Raw genomic sequence first — 18,952 nt, forward strand, 5'->3', positions numbered from 1 at the left:
CCCAATAGCACCGTCGTAATTCTAACGTATGTATGTGTGGACTTCTTTCACCTGGCAAAGTAATACCTTTTCACTTTTTCCCAACTAGAACAGTAAACAGAAGATGATTCCAAGTAGTTGCCGGACCTTGCCCCAGGGAAGAAGGTACGGTGAAGTTTGCTGACGGGTTAAAGGGTCTTCCTCTGATAAAGTGATAATCATGGGCTCACGCTCATCAATCTCAAAATTAGAAGGAATGCTAACATAACCGGCTTGCGGTGCACTGACCTGACCGAAATTGGGTAAAGGAGAAATCTTGCAGCAATAATCCTCCACTGATGCGTTGACGTCGGCCATCAAACCTTCCATTGGAAAGCACCCATATGCGTGCTTTGCTGAGAGGCTGAGAACGCCCTACGGGCAGCTGATGATTCGGATTCGCCAATCATCTCTGCAGGTTGCTGATGGAGTGATGGTTGTAAAAAGCAAGGGTGCTAGATAGACTACTGGATGGCTGTTCCTACAGGCACTATGAATGTGCATGTGATCGATCTTATTTCCATGTAGTAGGAATGTAGGATTATATTGGTTTGCGCACTTACCCACCCTTTTATTTGCATCAAATATAATGCAACGCATCAGTTTGCACTAGCTTTTTATTACTCGGAAAAAAGGTCACTCTGCAGTATTTTCTTATGGTCGATGCTGCATATAGGCTGATTTCTGTGACCAAGTGACCATGCCTTAGGGCTTAAAAAAAGTAAGCCAGACTGTCAGGTTTAAACTTGTGGTTTCCTTCGTAGTTGTCGTTCCAAACACCACTACATCTATGTCTTTACGTTTTTCCAATTCTCTATTTCAACACCACATTCCTATTCTTTTTTATATTTTTCTATTTCTTTATTTTGCTTTTGTCCGTTCCAAACAAGTTTTTTTTTAGAAATCCGGGTTGCATCTGAAGGATTACACATACATCTTTACAAACACACCCCTAAAAAAATTGTAAAGTACATCCTGATCCTTGCAAAATCTCCGAGTCGTCTTCATTGCTGGAAACCAGAGCCACCGCTCGACAAGCTTGCACTGGTAGAAGCACACCAAGTTTGCAGCTTGAAGCCAATTCCGACCTCAATGAAGAAGCTTCCAAGGAAGCAACATTGAATTTTAACACTACAACAATTTGCACACCAAACTCAACAATGTGCACATGGATCACTGAACGTCCGAGCAAACCTTGATGGCCACCGGCCATATCCTCGCCACACCGTTGGCAACACCAAAACACCTGGCGACAAAGCAACCTAACGGGGAACAAACTGACCCAATTTCTCAAGTAGGGAATTAACATACATGACAGATCTATCTCTGGAGAACGAGCCATCGCCCGAAATACCCTGGAGGGACAAAGGAACTGGTCGGCCACAAACAGCCACTAGGAAACTCATCCTACAAGATTGACTACAATACCTAGTAGATGTACACGGATCCGCTGCCGACCGTCTAGTCCCCACGCTCTCCGATGCTGGCAAGGACGTCGGAGGCGAAGCGTCAGCCAAATCAGCGGAGGAGAAGGAGTCGCCTTTTGTTTCGCCGCTCTCGCCTGTAGCGAAGGGGAAAGAAGACTTGTTCGAAATAGGTCTAAGAACAAAGGTTAGCGCCCGTGGCCCGCTATGGCTCAAAGCCGCGGTGACGATGGGCCAGTATGGTACCGGTTGGAGAACCTATATAACTTCCGGAAGCCCCGAAGCTAAATGGCTTCCTGTTTGAGATTCGTGCGGTCCATATGGGCTGCACGATCTCTTTCTCCTCAGCTCGCTCGATCCGACGCCACCACTGCCGCCACCGCCGCTCTGTCTCGTGCGCGCCGATGAGAAGCTCGGCTGGAGGGAATGAGAGCTAGGGGAGGGGTGGGATGTGGGAGGAGCGGTCGAGGTTGACGAAGCTTAGGGTTAGGCTTTCAGGGTTCCGGGGGGCTACAATGGCCAGCGGCCGTAGAGAAGGAGGAAGTCGGGGCAGCGGCAGTGGGCCGGCGCTGGTATTTGTTCAACTTGCGGTAGAGGCGAGGCGGCGCTCAGGTAGGATCGGTTCTCTAGGGGCCGGCGACGGAACCGGCGAGGAGCGTCAGGTTAGGAAAGGTGGGGTGAAAAGATGGCAGTAGATGGTGGGTGGAAGGCATAGTGACACCCCAGCCGCCAACCTAGGCGACGGGGTAGGCGGCGGGGTGGGGGACCGCGGAGGAGAAGAAGGTAAAAGTGGACATGGGCCGTTAGTAGGCTGGAAGCTCGGATGCTTATTGGGCCATATAGGAGCCCCACCGGTGAGGGAGTAACCTGAGTCACGTGCTGTGTCGGCGGTGCACCGTGCTCCGTGCACATATGCTTTACCAGTTCAACGCCATGTCATTGCCGAGAACGTGATGGCGCCATCTAACCCAGGCCCACCGCTCAGCCTCCCTCCGCCCTACCACTCCCTCCCCCACCTCCTCCACCCGCGCCACCGCCACCCGCTCCGCCGCGTCCTCGCGGCGCACGCGCTCGCCGCCGTCGCGGGCCACCTCTCCCTCCCGGACCCGGGGCCCCACACCCTCCTCCTCGCCGCCTACTCCCGCCTCCCGCGCCCCTTCCCCGCCGCTCCCCTCCTCCTCCTCTTCCGCTCCTCCCTCCGCGCCTCCGTCGCACCCACCCGCCACACGCTCCCGCTCGCCGTCTCCGCGGCCTCCTCCGCGGGCCGCCGCCACCTCCCGCTGGCGCTCTCCCTCCACGCCGTCGCGGTGGCGCGCAACCTCCTCCCGTCCCCGCACGTCGCCAACGCGCTCGTCTCCCTGTACGCCAGGCACGCGCTCCCGGACGCCGCGCGCAGGGTGTTCGACGAAATGCCATCCGCCCCGGACGTCGTCTCCCACAACGCGCTGATGCACGCGTACGTCAGCGCCGGGCGGGTGGGCGCCGCGCGGGAGGTGCTCGAGGGGATGCCCGTGCGGGACGCCGTGTCCTGGGGCACGGTCGTCGCCGGGTGCGCCAAGGCTGGTCGGCTGGAGGAGGCGGTGGGGCTGTTTGACAGGATGAGGGAGGAGCACTTCAGGCCCGACGATGTCACTCTGGCCGCGGTGCTGTCGTGCTACGCACAGCTCGGGGCGCTGGACAAGGGGCGGGAGGTGCATGAGTATGTAAAGCGGACCAGGCCCTGCCCTAACGTATTCTTGTGCACGGGGCTCGTTGATCTCTACTCCAAGTGCGGTTGCGTCGAGGCTGCGAGGGAGGTGTTCGAGGCATGCCCAGAGAGGAACGTGTTCACGTGGAATGCTCTCGTCGTTGGACTTGCGATGCACGGCCATGGCATGGTAGCGTTGGAGTACTTCCACCGGATGCTCTCTGATGGAATTCAACCAGACGGAGTCACTTTCTTGGGGGTGCTGATCGCTTGCAGCCACACTGGCTTTGTGGACATGGCAAGGCACATCTTTTGCAACATGGAGGACAAGCACAATGTACCCCGGGAACTGAAACATTACGGGTGCATGGCTGACCTGCTTGGTCGGGCTGGACTAATTGAGGAAGCTATGGACATGGTCAGCAAGATGCCCATGGAAGGGGACAGTTATGTGTGGGGAGGTATTCTTGCTGGATGTAGAATGCATCGCAACGTGGAGGCAGCGGAGGTTGCTGCCCAGCATTTGTTGCAACTGAACCCTGATGATAGTGGGGTGTACTCTGCCATGGCTGGGATCTATGCAGATGCAAGTAGGTGGGAGGATGTGGCGAGGATCAGGAAGTTGATGGATGAAAGGATTAGCAGGAGGAATGTAGGCTGCAGTTCAATTACAACAGAGCTCAAAGATGGTACTACTATGCTGAGCTGATTGCAGGGGAATATATATCAGAATTCAGAAACACTGAAAGTAGACAATAGTTTGGAAAGAGGACTAGCACGAATTGCAGTCATAAGATTCATGAAGATTCAAGGTACATACTTTTTATTGTGAGAATTTGAATATATATTTCAGAATTTGTTAGCTCTATAGCTAGAGCTTCTGATACCAAATCTCACTGTTCTGCAGGTGCAGGCGTAACCACTGTATTCACGAGTCATTTTATTTGTGCTGCCAAATGGGAATCTAATGATGGAGTCATCTTGCAGTTTCACACAGAACATGTGGTTGCTTTCGTTCATGAAATTGAAGATACATGAACTTTGTGGCAACTGCAATTTATTGTCAAATCAAGCTCATTCCGATGCCAACAAAGGAAGTTCATGAATGATTTGAAGAGGGATGTGGAAAAATTCCTGGCGCAGTGCAACTAAATTTCTCTCACGGCTAGCAGATCCTTCGTGATAGATTTTGCAGGAATTCAATCTGAAAGGTGAGCGTCGCTCAGACCCTGTGCATTTTAAATATTCGCCCAGAAAATTATCCACTGGACACAAGAAACGACCAGGATTACTTGTCCTGCTGCTGATTTCAGCCCATGATTGATGCATGCCAGTTGATGTGGTGGCGGTGGGTTCATTTCGACGTACCAGGCTAATTTTCTCTCTGGCAATCTCGTTTAAGACTGGTATGTAAATTGAAGAAAAGTAGCTCGCTGTTTGTCTATGATATGTAATTGCTAGCATGATGTGAATAATTGACTGATTACGAGAAGGAATTAAAAGTTGCATTCCTTCATAGTAAAAAATGTCTAGTTTATATCCTTACTGGTTCACTGCTGTTGTTCAGTCTTCGATGACAAGCATCTTTCTTAATGTCACTTTCCACTCCAGTTCTTGAATCCACGAGAGGTGATGACGAAACTGATGCACCATGCACATACGACTGTCCTTCAATCAAATCTTCTGAACCATTTGAATACCGAAAACAAGACCAAAAGGGAACATGGAAAATCATTGTAATTGTGCAGGACTGCCAACGCGGATCCTATATAGAATTGATGTGCATGACTGCCAACGCGGATCCTATATAGAAATGAAACAGAGGAATTATATTGTTTCAAGAAAATCATCTATGTAAGGTGTTTGGTGATCCACAAAAGTTCAGTGTGTTGTAAAGAGAGCTCCTATGACCTCATTCCTTTATTGCAAAGGGACGTAACAAAACTTTTCATAAGGTTCTATTCCTTGGCTTAAGCTTCGAAATAAACCAACAAAGATTTCGAGAGACCAAGCAAGCAAGAACCGGAAGTCCGGACGCGATCAGGCAGCTAGCTGCCTGATGTTAGGCGCGGCGCCTAATGCTCGGCGTGGTGGTGGAAGCGAACCAGCTAGGGACATCAGACGCGGGCCCATCACCGCCGACGAGGAAGAAACCGTCCTCCGTCGGCGGTGAGTGGCCGCGGCTGATGTCCCGCTTTCAGGTACTCCATCCTTGCAGCTTGCTCTAGTGTTAGTTCCTTCCTTATACACGTAGGAGGCTTGCTCCAGTGTTGACACGCAGGCAGGACAGGAGAATCATATCCTTGCAGCCACGTCCTGACTCCTGAGCTCCTGATCACACGAAGGGCATTTCGAGAGTGTGTCGACAGGCGAGGGCGAGCATCTGCACGTCCACATCGACACGGCGAATCCGATCCGCGCGTCGCTCTTGCCTTGTGTATTGATGGATCATGGATCCGTGGGTGACGGACTTTGGACTGATATGTGTAGGGCATGTCGGAGCTGACACGAGATTCGTTTACCAGTAGCTACTACATCAATTACCATCACGTCTTAGTATTTAAAATTTATGGAAATGCGAAAACACTTAAGTTCACAGCATTTTGTTTCCGAAATGGGAATTTCAAGTTAACATCTTCTCTTGTACAGTACCTGATAAAAACAACACCGGAACGTAAATTCGATGTCTGTTATCCACATGTACAAGAGGGGACACAGGAATCGAGGCAACAAAGTAGGCTTAAAGAAAAAAAGAGGAGCGCTTCCCATCACTCTTGCACTCTGTGTGCACCATCTAGCAAGCAAATCTTCTGAGCCATTAAAACATAGAAACAAAAACCAAAAGGAAATGAAAAAGCTGTACATGCAATCCTTAACGATTAGACAGAGGAATTCTTTTAAATAAGTTTTTATATAGTAAGGTGCTGGGTCTCGGACGATCCACAGAAAACTTCAAGAGATGGTCCCATGGCCTCTATTTCTTTACTGGAAGAACAATAAACGAAAGCTTTATATGTTTAAAAAAGAACAGCGAGAGATAAGTCTTGTGACCTCTCAAAAGATAACCACGCATTCCTTGTACGTTGCAAAATGCTGCAAAACAGGAATTATCAGTTGGACGAGGGCAAGACATTCTCATGAGAAGAAAATGTAGCAGTGCTGGATGCTCTTGATCTCAGTCTTGTATCACTTCCCAGGTGTTTGCCTGTTCTTTCTTTAAACACCGATCATGCAGAGTTCACGGCATCACAAAGAACAAAAGCGAGATCAAAAAGGGAAGACTGACTATGACATTTGCAACAACCTTTTTATTTTGTCCAAATCAGGTACAAGAAGCTTTCATGTATGAAATGACTACACAGATCCTATCCAAGGAGAAATGTAAATATGTCCCTCAATGAGATGATTCCTTCCACAAATCTGGTACTTTGTTCAATAACAACCACCCGCCGCACCCCTGATGGCAAGACATAACAAGCGTCAAAAATTTAAATCAGCATGCCAAATTTCTGTTGAAACAAAAGTAACTGATTTCCTGTAATAAATGAAATCCAAATTCGGTCCTGACGAGATCACAGACATGAATCACACAAACTAGTACCTGGAATAGACAATTCCTCCAAGACTTCAAGCAAGGTACTTGTCTGCAAACATGTATGGCACTGTCTTCGGCCCTGAACTTGGTATTGCACATCCAATGCCTAAAAAAGATTAAAGACAACGATATTATCCTCTCTTAGAGAACTGACTCTGTCACAGTATGATTTACAAAAATATTAGCAGCAACCAAAACAAAGTGAACATGTAAAAGTGGGCACATTATAGCTATGCCTCCGACACATTGGCATCAAGACCTATTGCTAAGCTTAAAGAAGCTTTGATCTTAACTCTTGGGTTGAACTCCTTCCTCTGCTTAGATAAAAGTGGGTTCGACAAACCAATATCAGAAACTCTACTGCAAGTTGATTCAGTATTGCGGCTGTCAGTCCATGTCCTGGGGGCTCTGGTACCACCTTTTGGATAAACACCAGCTAACAGAACTCACATTTGCACACATGTCATTGTTGCAATGGCTGAATTATTTTCAAGTAAAAATTAAAAAGCTGTGAAGGATGGTCCACGAACAGGATCCATGAGTATTAGAGATTGTATAGCCGTTTATATGCTTTCCATGTATACATGATTGTATTCCTTGTATACCAAGCCATATTGGCTATATATATGAAGGTCCCCCCCCCCTAAATGGGTGTGTGGTGTTTCCCATTCTACCTCTCTACATGGTACCACGAGACCGGGATCAATCCGATCCTAACCTTCCTTTCCACTGCCTTCCCAATCTAATCGACCTCGCGACTCCATCGCGCCGCCGCCACCCACCCCCGCGGCGATCTGCGCGCCGCCCCCTCTCCTCTCCACGGCACACCTCACCAGCCGCGCCTCCTCCTGCCGCTGATGTCCACAGTCTCCACGGCTGATTCAGAGATGTCCGGCACTCTGTCCAACACGGGGACGTCCTCCGCGCTGGCACCATGCCTGCCCTGGGTGCTCCGTCCCTGCCCGTCCTCGGCTCCAACACCATGCCCTACCTCTCTACAATAGAGCACCTGGAATAGAGCCCACCGCTGGTGTTCCAGGAAACCATGACAGTGGAAAAATTATTCCATGAAAAGACAAGTGCACGGTGCTCATAGGCTGCTACTAAGGGACTCCTGTGATTATTTGGCTCCATGGGCCACCCATGACATGTATACATGGATGCCGCAAACAACCCTAAGATCAAGTCCATTCCAGCAAAACAAAACAACCAAATTCAGGTGTAATTGTAACACGGACTTATTCATTAAATGAGCTATTGGACATCCCACTGGAAAATTTCTTGTTTTGAATTTCCTTTTTATGTTCTGATTGACAAAACACCATCGTGCAAAAGCCTTGTGTTTGTCGGCAATGGCCAAGGTGAGTTCCCTGAACTCACAGCCACACTCACACACACCTTGAGCTAGAGGTAGAAGAAGGGATAGGAGAGAACAGCACACACACGCAAAAAACACTTTGCACAGGCTTAATTTGGTGCTGCTGAACTGGTTAGAGCTGCAGCTGCTCTTCCTACTTTATAGAACCAAAGGTCAATGTAGAGTACACAAAACCATGAGTGAATCTACCAACTATCTATCTACTCTAGTACTACAAAGTGACAGGGCATACTGCCCTTCTACTGATGGTACTGCTGCTGAGAACAGCAGGCAGTAGCCAGCTACAGGGCATGGCCCAAAACGTGGAGCTTCAACTGCTCCATTGACTTTAGCAAAAGGAAGAGATAACCAATGAGCTGAGCAATTAACTAACAGTGTTGATACTGATCATCAAAATCAGAGGAATTGCAGTTTTTCACTATGAAAACTCAGTATATGCATACCATGCGAAAGAAAAGGTAACTTGCATGATTAAAAAGCAAAAGGCAATGAATTACATTTTGCACAGTCACTTGTTCAAGTTCAATGCGAGCGTAGACATCATTCTTCGCCAGAGCCATGATATCACTGTAGAAACAGGCAAAACTGAAAGTTAAGATACTCCCAAGTGAACAACCAAAATGTCAAATAAACTAACGGAATCATCTACTCAAGTCTCTCTTAAGTTAGTGTTTCTGAAGATTGAAGATAGCTTTTATTTTGATTTGATGAACTCAATTTTGTGGAAAAAATTATATAAAGAGCCTTCCAAAAGAAACCATGTAATATATAAGTATAAAGGTAGCATACTAGGGGATCAGTAACAAAGATAACGTGTTTTTGGTAGGTTTCAGGAAAATGGCAAAGAGCATTAATGTTCAGAACATCCAAAGTATATTTTTAAAGAGATTATGCCAAAATGGACACAAGTTTAAAGAGTGTCCGTTCTTCAAGACACAGCAGCCCCTTCTTTAAAAAAAATCTTATCAGATGCACCTAGAATGTACTTTTTATGGGCAGAAGAACACTGGATGGCAAAAGCAGTTTGCTTTTAGTGGCTTAGAATTTTTTTTCTTTTTTTTCTTTGAAATACCTTGTTGATATGCATCTTGCTATCCAGGGAATAGACAGATGGTATAAATGTACAAAGGCCTGAGTAGAAGAAATGTCAAAGGTCATGGGGTGACTGGGTAATGATAAAAAGTAGCAATTAGGATCTCAGACCAAAGTTGACAACAAAATTTTCTTTAGCATAATGCCATCACCCCTCAAAGGTGAAAGCCACAAGTAATAGCTAACTACTTTGATCTTATCAACTCTTAAGTGTTCACAGTTCAAGGCCCCTCCACAAACAAAGCCATAGCTACCCAAGATAAGTATCCAATGCTGGAGATAACAATAAAAATCAGACAAGGGCCAGTTTCTAGTAAAATTGTCTTATTTTTGAAGTGCATGGTGCCATCACACAAAGATGTGCAACCCCATTGCAAGACTTCATCTGGCATAGACCAACTGGTTTCACCAAAACAAGATAACAGAACAGGATAGTAGCACAAGCAAATGTTACAGTATGCAAACCTGAGTGAGTAAACATCACGGAGGGATCCATTGTCATCAACTATAGGAATTGAGCTTACTCTATCTGGAGAAGAATAAATGGGCGTAATAGTTCAATTCAGTAATGAATTGTTACTTTATAAAGATTGACAGCTATAAGTTCGGAAGCAACACATGCAGTTCAAAAGGAACAGGCTTAGAATCTCCGCAAACTTGGAAAAACAGTTAACCATCAATATTGTATGTTTTTAACATTTCAAATGCACTTGGTATGAGTTTATTGATCATATCGCAGGTCTGTATCATAAATCCATGTCTGAATCCCTAGAGTTAACAAACCATTCAAAAAAAACTTCCATAAATACTGATACGACCTTGCTCACTAAGTTCTCCAATTGGCTAGATGCATTTCCTAATGTGCCACTGCAGCAGCAAACTAGCAACAGTACAAAATAAATTTGTAAGGACTAGCAACGATAAATAACAAATTCATAAGGAGCACAGTATACAGGTCAACTTTACTTAATCTAGACAGTAAATACTCTTGCTGAGTGCAACATTTAGCAGATTATATGCAGGAATCCAACAGGTAAAAACTAATGAACATTTCTTTTCTCCAACTTTGAAAAGTCATGATTCAACAGGACCAGAAACTGGGTTATTTTCTGTCACAAGTATAAACTTCGAACAGATGGAGACTAAAGTGATGTGATGCATGATCCTACCTATCATCTAAGACTTTACATGTTAGAAAGCTTCCGTGCATGTTCCGTGGTACAATTTAGTTCATACTTTCACTGTTGATTTGAAATTGTTATCTGCGTTATTCAAGAACTAATCACATGATTAAGTTGATTGTGTAGCCAATACTTGCTGTTCATGATCCTAAAAAACAGTTGGGAAAATCAATATCAATACTGCATCTGAAATGTCAAAATACCTTGAAGCAGCAGATCCAGGCAGGAATTTAGAGGAGAACTCAGCCGCAAAGTTCTGAGCTGTCTGTTACTTGTTCTCCCTGTATGTGGAGACCATGTACCAATAGGAATATTGACAAGCTGATTGTGCAGAAGAGAATAACCTTCTGCCTGTTCTTGTAGCTTCGAGCAAAGAACTAAAAACATCATCAAGTTAAAAGTTAGCTCATTTTGACACAGGTGAAATTAATCAAATAATGGGCCATTGTAGTCTTATAGAACAATATCATACATTTCAAAATCCCCTGAAGGGTTGCAAGATTAAGCAAAGGCATCCCTGATGAATCTGGCAAGGACTTAAAGATAGGAACTGAAGATATTTCATTTCTGATTATAGTCAGTGCCACATCCACTAAATTATCTGAATCCTTAACCTGAAGAAAGACATGTAGCACCATAAGATTAAAAAACAAGTATTTACTAGAAATGTTTTGCTACAATTAATACAGGCTATTCAAGAAAGACTATTAGGAGCTTATTACAAGTCTAGTCCCTCCCCGCCCACAAAAAAAAAGGGCATCACCCTTAATTCAGTTAAAGAAAGCTCATAATGAAATGCGCGTTACTACCACAGGTCAAGTAATCATAAGGAAATAATATTCCAAAATGTGAAAAACAGTTATATCCATTTTTATCTTGATTCATGGTGTAACCTCATTCATCATCATCATATACATTTTTCTACAATCATTTGATAGATTGAGGGGGGAAATAATGGCAACATCTATTAGTGTCAATTTTATTCCTCTTTCAAGTTATTAGACAATTTGTAAGTCTTCTGACACAAATGGGATTATTAAGGTTAACATTGTAGTAGAGACCATATCAAGAATTCCGTACACTATCTTTTCATATTTTGAAGGTGCTGATCTTGAAACTGTTTATAAAGCAAATAAAGTGAAAAAAAATCTAGCAAATATATAGAGCAGTACATGAATTAATGGCCTTCTCTGTATGGCAGCACCATCAGGCCCGCCATAAAATTGCAGTTTTGCTTCTTTCCAAGCAGAAATGGGATGCATTTCAAGCTCTTCATTACCAAGAGCCCTTATGTTTCTCTGCAACTGCAGAGCAGACAATAATTAAAAAAACATAAAATGCTTTTGAGTAACACAGTTCTTCATTCCCACCTTTCTCAACATCAATACAAAATCCGATGCAGTGAGCATGCCTGTTACGGTTCCCTGATGGTCATCCCAGAGAGGAACCAAAGCAAGGCCCTAAAAAAACAAAAGTTAATTGCAAGATACTCTTAAAGTTAATCAGCAGAAGGGGACATCAAATGTTGGCTACAGATCCACAACACATGTGAATACAACACACACAGACAATGGTTTAGCAGACAAATAGGACCTCAAAAGGGTACAATTGCCTATTTTTCAAGCTTATTTCATTTTGAATGATGTAAAATCATGCTAGTGCAGGTTCAGATGAAAAAATGCCTGCTTCTAGGAGTGTTTGTTGTTTGTCCAGTTGTAAAACATGATAAGGAAAAGAAATTAAACTGCTTCTAAAAATGAGGCTAATAGTTGCCGGTACATCTTTTCAGTAATTAAAAAAAAACAGAACAAAGCTCAAGTGAGAGCAAATGAGCACCACAAAGTAGTAGTTTAGGCCTTACAGGCACAGTAGCACACATACCTCGTCATGCATTATTTTGAATGCTTGTTTAACAGGAAGCTGAGCGTCCAAAATTGCTAACTGAAATGTTCATAAGGATTCCGATTATTCACATAGCCAAAGGCAAAGTGAAGACTTTCAAGAAAAGAATCCAACCTTGCTAGAAAGAGGAACAACATCATATATGGTATTATGTAATAATATTCCAGAGATCCCATGGCGGAAAACTGCTATTTGCATGCCTGGGTTTTGTGATGAAGGCTCCGGAGGCATCTGTTTGCATATTTAAGACCACAGTACATAATAGAAAGTTAGTTCAGGAAAATGCAAAACAGAAAATACGGTATCAAACTTCTGAGACATACTGTTGTAAAAATGGTACCCTCATCCATATTAATTCCTCTGGTAGAAGGCGGCTCTGGCTGCACAACAGGTTGTGCATTGTTTTCCACAAGCACTTCATTGCTGATTAGTCCATATTCATCACGTACAAAGGGTTTTGTATCATCACACCTCCAGACACCATCAACCAAAAATCGGTACTGAATTGCACCAAAAGGCCAAATAAATGTATGTAATGGCACAAAAAAAGGTAATAGAAGCAACAGAATATTGTATGCAACAGCTGGCCAGTGTGAACCGGCACAGCAAATATCACGTTCAAATAGTTTGCTAACCTTCAAATGGAACCAAACAATCACATGTGAACATTATCATCAGAGAATTCAAATAACATGGGTGTAAGTTTGGTACCAATGTGCAATGTTATGTCCAGGAATTACACAGAAATAAGTCAAAAGCCAAACATCCAATACGAAACACACTGTGAAGATGTTAAATATCTAATGTTTCTATCAATTGATAGGAATTGGGAAAAAGATATCTTGAAGATATGGTTCATAATAGTTGGTCGCTAAACACGAAAGGAGTTCAAAGGACTACCAACAATTAAGGGGCATTCAGGACGTATTTAGTGTAACTTCAAGTATTAATTGCCACCAGAGAAAAAGAGGCACAACAAAGAAATTCCCCGTACACATGGAAAGAAATGAAAAATACAGAAACCTGAGAGACGGAGGTATGACTGTATTTAACACTGACTCACTTCATAATGACATTGAAGGGCTGCCTTTGTAATACAGCAACCAACTGTTGTGACATTTTCCTTTTACAGCAGTTGTCGCTATGCAAGAGCTAAAGCCTCTTGTCGGAAACAACAGAGACAGTGTGATGTGGGCGGTCCCCCAACATCTATGCCAGATCTGCCACTATAGGATACGAACCTTTTAACACTATATCTTCCCCATGGAATTTTCTAGTTAATGCTATAGATACACCTATCCGCGGTTTATGCGATGTTAAAACTCCAGACTCCAAATCAGGCAAAATAACCAGGACATTTCATCTGGCTGCTACACTGTAATACAGTCACAGCAAGTAAAGGGGGACAAAACGCACCAGTAGTTCACAATCACAATGCCTGATACCCGCCCATGCCCTATCTACTTGATATCAGAAGATACTTAACATTGATTTCACATGACATCAGCATTTCAGCATTCACTAACTACAAACCGTAAACCCAAGCACAGAAATGCAATAGCTCCCTCCAAGAAACCGATGACACTTCCCCCCATTAGGCATGCAAGGATCATCAGTGACGGCACGCATTAAGCCCGCAAGCACCACCGCACAGCACCTCAACACCCACCCGCTACAACCACCAACTAACCGCACATGCATTTCTGCCCGCAACCATCTGACAAGAAATAGCACGCCGCGACAAACCAAGTGAAATCAAGCACAATTCCAAAAAAATCATGGAAAGTAACAAGCAGAAAACAGTAACAGGGGCGCCAATCGTGCGAAATAACAGGTTCAATTCTACCCACAAGGACTCCAATCGAGAACCCGCGGGCCTAGCTAGCCGGAGCACACTACCAAGCAGCGGAGAAATTTCGAGCGCGGGGCGGTGACAAGCCATCAACCAAGAGCGAGCCGAATCGGAGCAAGAGGAAGCGGCGAACCCACCTGGTAAACCCCGGGGGGCAGATCGAAGACGACCTGGAACTCGCTCCCGACCAGCGCCATGGGGTACTCCCTCCACCTGCGGCCACAGCAAACAAGAGCCGGAGCAAGGGAACGGCATTATGCATCCCCCTCCGCCGCCGCAAAGCCAAACCCAGACGGGGGAAACAGGTGGGAAAAAAAAAAAAGGCCGCTCCCCAGGCCCCGAGACGGGACCTGTGGGACTCGTACTCACCCGGTGAAGCTGCCGCAGAAGGAGGCGTGCCGGCCGCCGTGCGGCCACGAGAAGCGCTGCAGCACCATGGCGCCCCGGGGTGGGAATCGAACCCTAGCGCGCGGGGGCGAGCGGAGCAGCGCCGGCGTCCCCCGACGCCGACCAGCCGACCGACCGACCGACCGACCAAACCCTAGCCCCGCGAGAGCGAGCCCATCCGCGCGGGGACCCAGCCGGCCGGCCCGGATTATATGGGCGCGGGGCGGGGAGAGGGAGGCGCAGCCGCGCAGCCGAGAGCCAGCCAGGCGGAAGAGGAAATTTGGTGTGAAGAGGGGTGTGGGGGAGCGGAGCGGAGCGCGAGGGAGGAGTGAGGAGAGAGAGAGAGAGAGAGGGCGAGGGGTGTTGGAGCGCGTGTGCCCGTGTGCGCCTACGGCGACACCCCTCTCGGTTTTTTGTTGGCTTGCGGCTTGCGCTGGGTTGTTGGTGGGTACGGCCGTCTCTTCCTCGCTTCGCCTCGCTGCTTTCTGTTCTGTTCCAGCCCACCGTCGCGTCCATTTTTTCCAACTTTTTTTTATTGGTTCTGCGCTGAAATTTCTGGGGGTGTTTGCTCTCCGGCGTGGCGGAGCGGAGGCGGTGTCGCTTCTTTGCGCCGGCAGGAAATGATTGGCCGGTGCTGTGCTCGTGGTGTGGCGGGCGTCTGTGGGTTCTCCTTGTTGCCTCGTTGCTTGTGCTTGGTTGATGTGGTTTTTCCTCTCCTCCTTTTGAGCTTCTTTTTTTCTTTTTTCACCTTTTCGTTAGTGCCTGTTTTTAGGTGCCTGCGTCAAAAAGAGAGAAACGTGCTTAGCAGGGGATGTTTTGTCATCTAGCGCAGGTGCATGCTATATGAGATGAGGTGACAATTGATGGATTTTATGCTCGACTCATGATAAAGTCTCTACGGAACCAAAAACCGACACGGTTAATGGAGAACACGTCGCGCTTTCGTGTCGGACATGCTAAAAGAACACGTGTCGATGGAGCTGGCTGAGTGAGCAGCGTCTAGCCGAAAGATGGATGGAGGGCGGCGGCGGTAGCGGCATATGCTATAGATCATTGTGGCTTGATTGACGGCAAAGAAACTAGATGTACGTGTTGGGATGTACTACCTTCAAAGCAGTCTGATAAGAATCTTGGTAGCACATTGTGCGCTATGTCACTATAATTTCATGACGAGAGGACTAATCAACAATAATCAACAAAAAGGAAGGATTCACTTTGATTTCAGCATTTTTATGCAATGTGTTTTTACGTGTTTGTACAGCTTTAAATTTTTTAGATTTAAAAAATTTTCATGATTAGCCAAGAAAAAAAAGTTAGTATACAAATAATTTTGTTTTTAGCTTCAATCAACGACTTGCCAAATAGATGCATAATTGTTAGAGATCTACATACAACAATTAAAAAAATGATCACACATGAGCTTTTTAACATTTCGTGGGAACTATGAAGAGACAAGTCAAGGAAATGGACATGTAAGGTCACAATCATTGTTTTCCTTTAGTAGATCGGAGTTGGTGTTACTAAACAAGGACACATAGTTCTTCCATGAAAATAGGCTAAAAGACTACATAGATGATGCATACCTCGTGTAAAGAGATACATCATCCTTAGAGTATAGTGTATTAAGAATCTCGACGTTAGCTTCCTTTACACACTTGTGTATTATTGAAGCTTTACTCTTCTGTGGTATAGGATATTGGTGGAGGAAAGAGGCGGGGGATATCTTCAATTTTCACAAACATTTATTTGGTTTGATTCTCTACACCTTTTCAAGCATTTAACTTTTTTATAGGTCCTCTATAAACTTTCCAAGATAATAAGCTGCAAGGACTATTTCAGTGGCGGATGCGGCACTTGAGCTTAGGAGGAGCTCCCTCTTACTCCTCCTTCTTCCCTCCCTTCTTTTCTTCGTCCTTCTTCCTAAAAATCATGGAGGAGGCTCCATTATCCGAGCGACGGTAGGGGGGCTTGAGCCCTACCCGTCCCACCGCTAGATCTGCCCTTGACTATTTCATTTTTATTATTTGAGTTCATATACACGGAGGTACCAAATGTATGCTCGATTAGTAGAAGTCCAAAAATTTAAGGTGCCAATCTTATTGTCTGCGGATAGCACACATAGCCCTTAGCTTCCATTGGTAGCATGCATGCCTAAATGATCACTTGTTATGGAAACATAGGCATATGCTAAAAGCTAATCATGGCAACTATATGTCTATATATCGTAGATAATTTAAACTTGATTGACGTCAAGAAGCTAATTAAGAAGAAGTGCAACATATAGCATCTTATTCTTATTAGTATTGGTACCACTGCATAGTCACGGTCTCACGGATCAGGAATTATTGATGAATGCACACCCTCGTCAGTTGTACAATCGCGGGCTTCCTTCTCCAACATTGATGACAAGGTATTTCAAGAATTAGTGTTGATGTACATCAAACATCGGATCAAAGAGTAAGAGGAGCATAGCATTCGTGATGAGCGACAATATCCGTATTTTTTCGACAATTTTTGTGAGAATGTGCTAGGCACAACTTTTGTTTGAACAAATTTGATGTGCCCTGTTTCCTACTAAGTTTGTTTTCAAAAAACAAGATTAAGTTTAGCCATCAATATATGAACAGTTATATACTTATATGTCAACGATGCAAGATAGATATTTTACTAGAGTATTTACCTTGTATTTAATCACATTTATTTAAACCCATATTTTCATAGAAATTACTTACTTCTTTCGAAAAATATTATATACATTTCAGGTCAGAGTGAGCTCTATTACTCGATCTGTTTTTTTTAAGAGAACTAACTTACCTGGCCCGTGTGTTCACCCAAGGTCAAAACTAGGCATGACACCAAAAGGAGACGACGCACAAATGCCAATACGGCACGCCGGCGCTTCTAGATTAACCAAAGGTGACAACGCTGAAGCTCCAAAAGGTCTCGGAAAAAAAGAATGCCAGAACTTTAAGAGCACACCTTTTTCTCCATCCAGCCCCTGGATTACTTTGGAGGAAAGTGGCAGCAACGCAGCAGGCATAGCATAGAGTACTCTTTGGTTCTTGACGTACTAGAGAATCTGTGCCCCTTTTTTCTATCCGGACGTGATGGAATCCAGCGTAACACTCGGGGGGCGTTGCCGTCAATCATCTCAGGTGAGCAGCCTCCATCAAATAATAATAATAGTAACAATAATAATATTTGTTTCCATGATGTTACGGGATGCTTTAGTTAAATTTGCGTGGCGTAACCGTGCATAGAAGCAAGCTAGCTAGCGTCCATCATATTCCCCATCCACAGACCACAGCGCTAACGTGGCGACGGTGCACTAGGTCCAAAATCCAAACCGATTAATTTGGAGGAAATTTACTAGCGAGCGAGGCCTTGTTTAGTTGCCAACTTTGAAGATGTAAAATCACTGTTGTAGCACTGTAGTATACTATAACGTTTCGTTTATATTTGTGAATTATTGTCCAAATATTGACTAATTAGGCTTAAAAGATTCGTCTCGCAAAGTACAACAAAACTGTGCAATTAGTTTTTGATTTCGTCTATATTTAGTACTCCATGTATGTACCACAAGTTTGATGTGATGTGGAATCTTTTTTTTGCATAGTGTCAAAGTTGGGAGTTCGGGAGCCGAGCTTCGGAACATGTCTCGATCGCAGTACTGAGAAATATAGTTTTTTTTGCTGCTGTTTTCCGGTGTAGATGTCACAGTAAAAGGTTGCACAGGCACTCCACACCCAAATCATTGAAACGATACGTGTGCATGATATGGCAACAGGGACGTTCCCCGACAGGGAACCGGACCGGAGAACGTTCGCACCATATCCGCCACGATGTAAGTTAAGTTTATCACTACCGTATCGCATTGTTTATCCCATGCCACGATCATAGCGATACGTGTGTATGACATGGCACTTGCAGCAAAAAAAGAAGAAGATTTGCATGCAGAGTGTCATACTGTCATATAGAAAATAGAGTTTTCTATGTGCAAATGCTAGGCAGCTTGCAACATATATGTGCTTTGGATTGGGTGAAAAGAATGGGAGAAATAAACTATACTCCTACCGTGCTAGCTCGTTTTCATACTAATATAACGAAGAATTAACAAGGCGCCAAAGAACAGCAGTTGGAGGGCAGGAAAGGACGGCGATAGCAAGAAAACGAGAGGAAGCAAAAAAAAAAAAAGATTAAAAGAAGTAGGGTCGCAAGAATAAAAACCAACGGGGACAACCGGATGCTCCATTTTATAGCGTTGATTGCGATGACGGTATATCATATATTTCAAAGTGACGATTATTAGAATTGACCGGAAATGTCCCCAAGAAACGGTCAGGCCGAATGAATGAAAACTGCCCGTAAGAAAAAAGGTCAGGGGTAGTTGCGATGCGTAGAACCTAGGTGTTCCCCGAAACGGAAACTGGTAGGAC

At 44.8% G+C, this 18,952-nt stretch overlaps 2 protein-coding genes across 11 annotated transcripts; one reads left to right on the forward strand and one right to left on the reverse strand.

Moving 5' to 3' along the window:
• Positions 1 to 2,380: 2,380 nt before the first annotated feature.
• LOC117864686 (pentatricopeptide repeat-containing protein At5g61800) lies at positions 2,381 to 5,088 on the forward strand. Of its 7 annotated transcripts, none has more exons than XM_072294819.1 (4): positions 2,381 to 3,941; positions 4,037 to 4,340; positions 4,443 to 4,535; positions 4,741 to 5,088. In XM_072294819.1, exon 1 carries the CDS (start codon positions 2,396 to 2,398, stop codon positions 3,836 to 3,838), a length of 1,443 nt encoding a protein of 480 aa, XP_072150920.1. In that variant the 5' UTR covers positions 2,381 to 2,395; the 3' UTR covers positions 3,839 to 3,941; positions 4,037 to 4,340; positions 4,443 to 4,535; positions 4,741 to 5,088. The 7 variants fall into 7 exon arrangements, with proteins under 7 accessions (XP_072150920.1, XP_072150921.1, XP_072150918.1 ...); XM_072294820.1 differs by having other exon boundaries at positions 4,464 to 4,535; XM_072294817.1 differs by having other exon boundaries at positions 4,037 to 4,535.
• A 1,179-nt stretch (positions 5,089 to 6,267) lies between these two features.
• LOC117863464 (sucrose nonfermenting 4-like protein) lies at positions 6,268 to 14,897 on the reverse strand. Of its 4 annotated transcripts, none has more exons than XM_034747170.2 (13): positions 14,499 to 14,895; positions 14,267 to 14,342; positions 12,601 to 12,777; positions 12,392 to 12,508; positions 12,257 to 12,316; positions 11,746 to 11,835; positions 11,548 to 11,679; positions 10,848 to 10,989; positions 10,579 to 10,752; positions 9,660 to 9,723; positions 8,600 to 8,669; positions 6,731 to 6,830; positions 6,268 to 6,586 (listed from the first exon to the last, which is right to left on the reverse strand). In XM_034747170.2, the coding sequence occupies exons 1-13, from the start codon at positions 14,564 to 14,566 to the stop codon at positions 6,495 to 6,497; spliced, it is 1,362 nt and encodes a 453-aa protein (XP_034603061.1). In that variant the 5' UTR covers positions 14,567 to 14,895; the 3' UTR covers positions 6,268 to 6,494. The 4 variants fall into 4 exon arrangements, 3 of the variants coding, with proteins under 3 accessions (XP_034603061.1, XP_034603063.1, XP_034603062.1); XM_034747172.2 differs by having other exon boundaries at positions 12,618 to 12,777; positions 14,499 to 14,894; XR_004642227.2 differs by lacking the exon at positions 6,268 to 6,586 and adding an exon at positions 9,175 to 9,233 and having other exon boundaries at positions 6,761 to 6,830; positions 14,499 to 14,897.
• Between the last annotated feature and the right edge of the window lie 4,055 nt (positions 14,898 to 18,952).

This window comes from Setaria viridis, chromosome 7 (assembly GCF_005286985.2).
Source record: "Setaria viridis chromosome 7, Setaria_viridis_v4.0, whole genome shotgun sequence".
Lineage (NCBI taxonomy): Eukaryota > Viridiplantae > Streptophyta > Magnoliopsida > Poales > Poaceae > Setaria > Setaria viridis.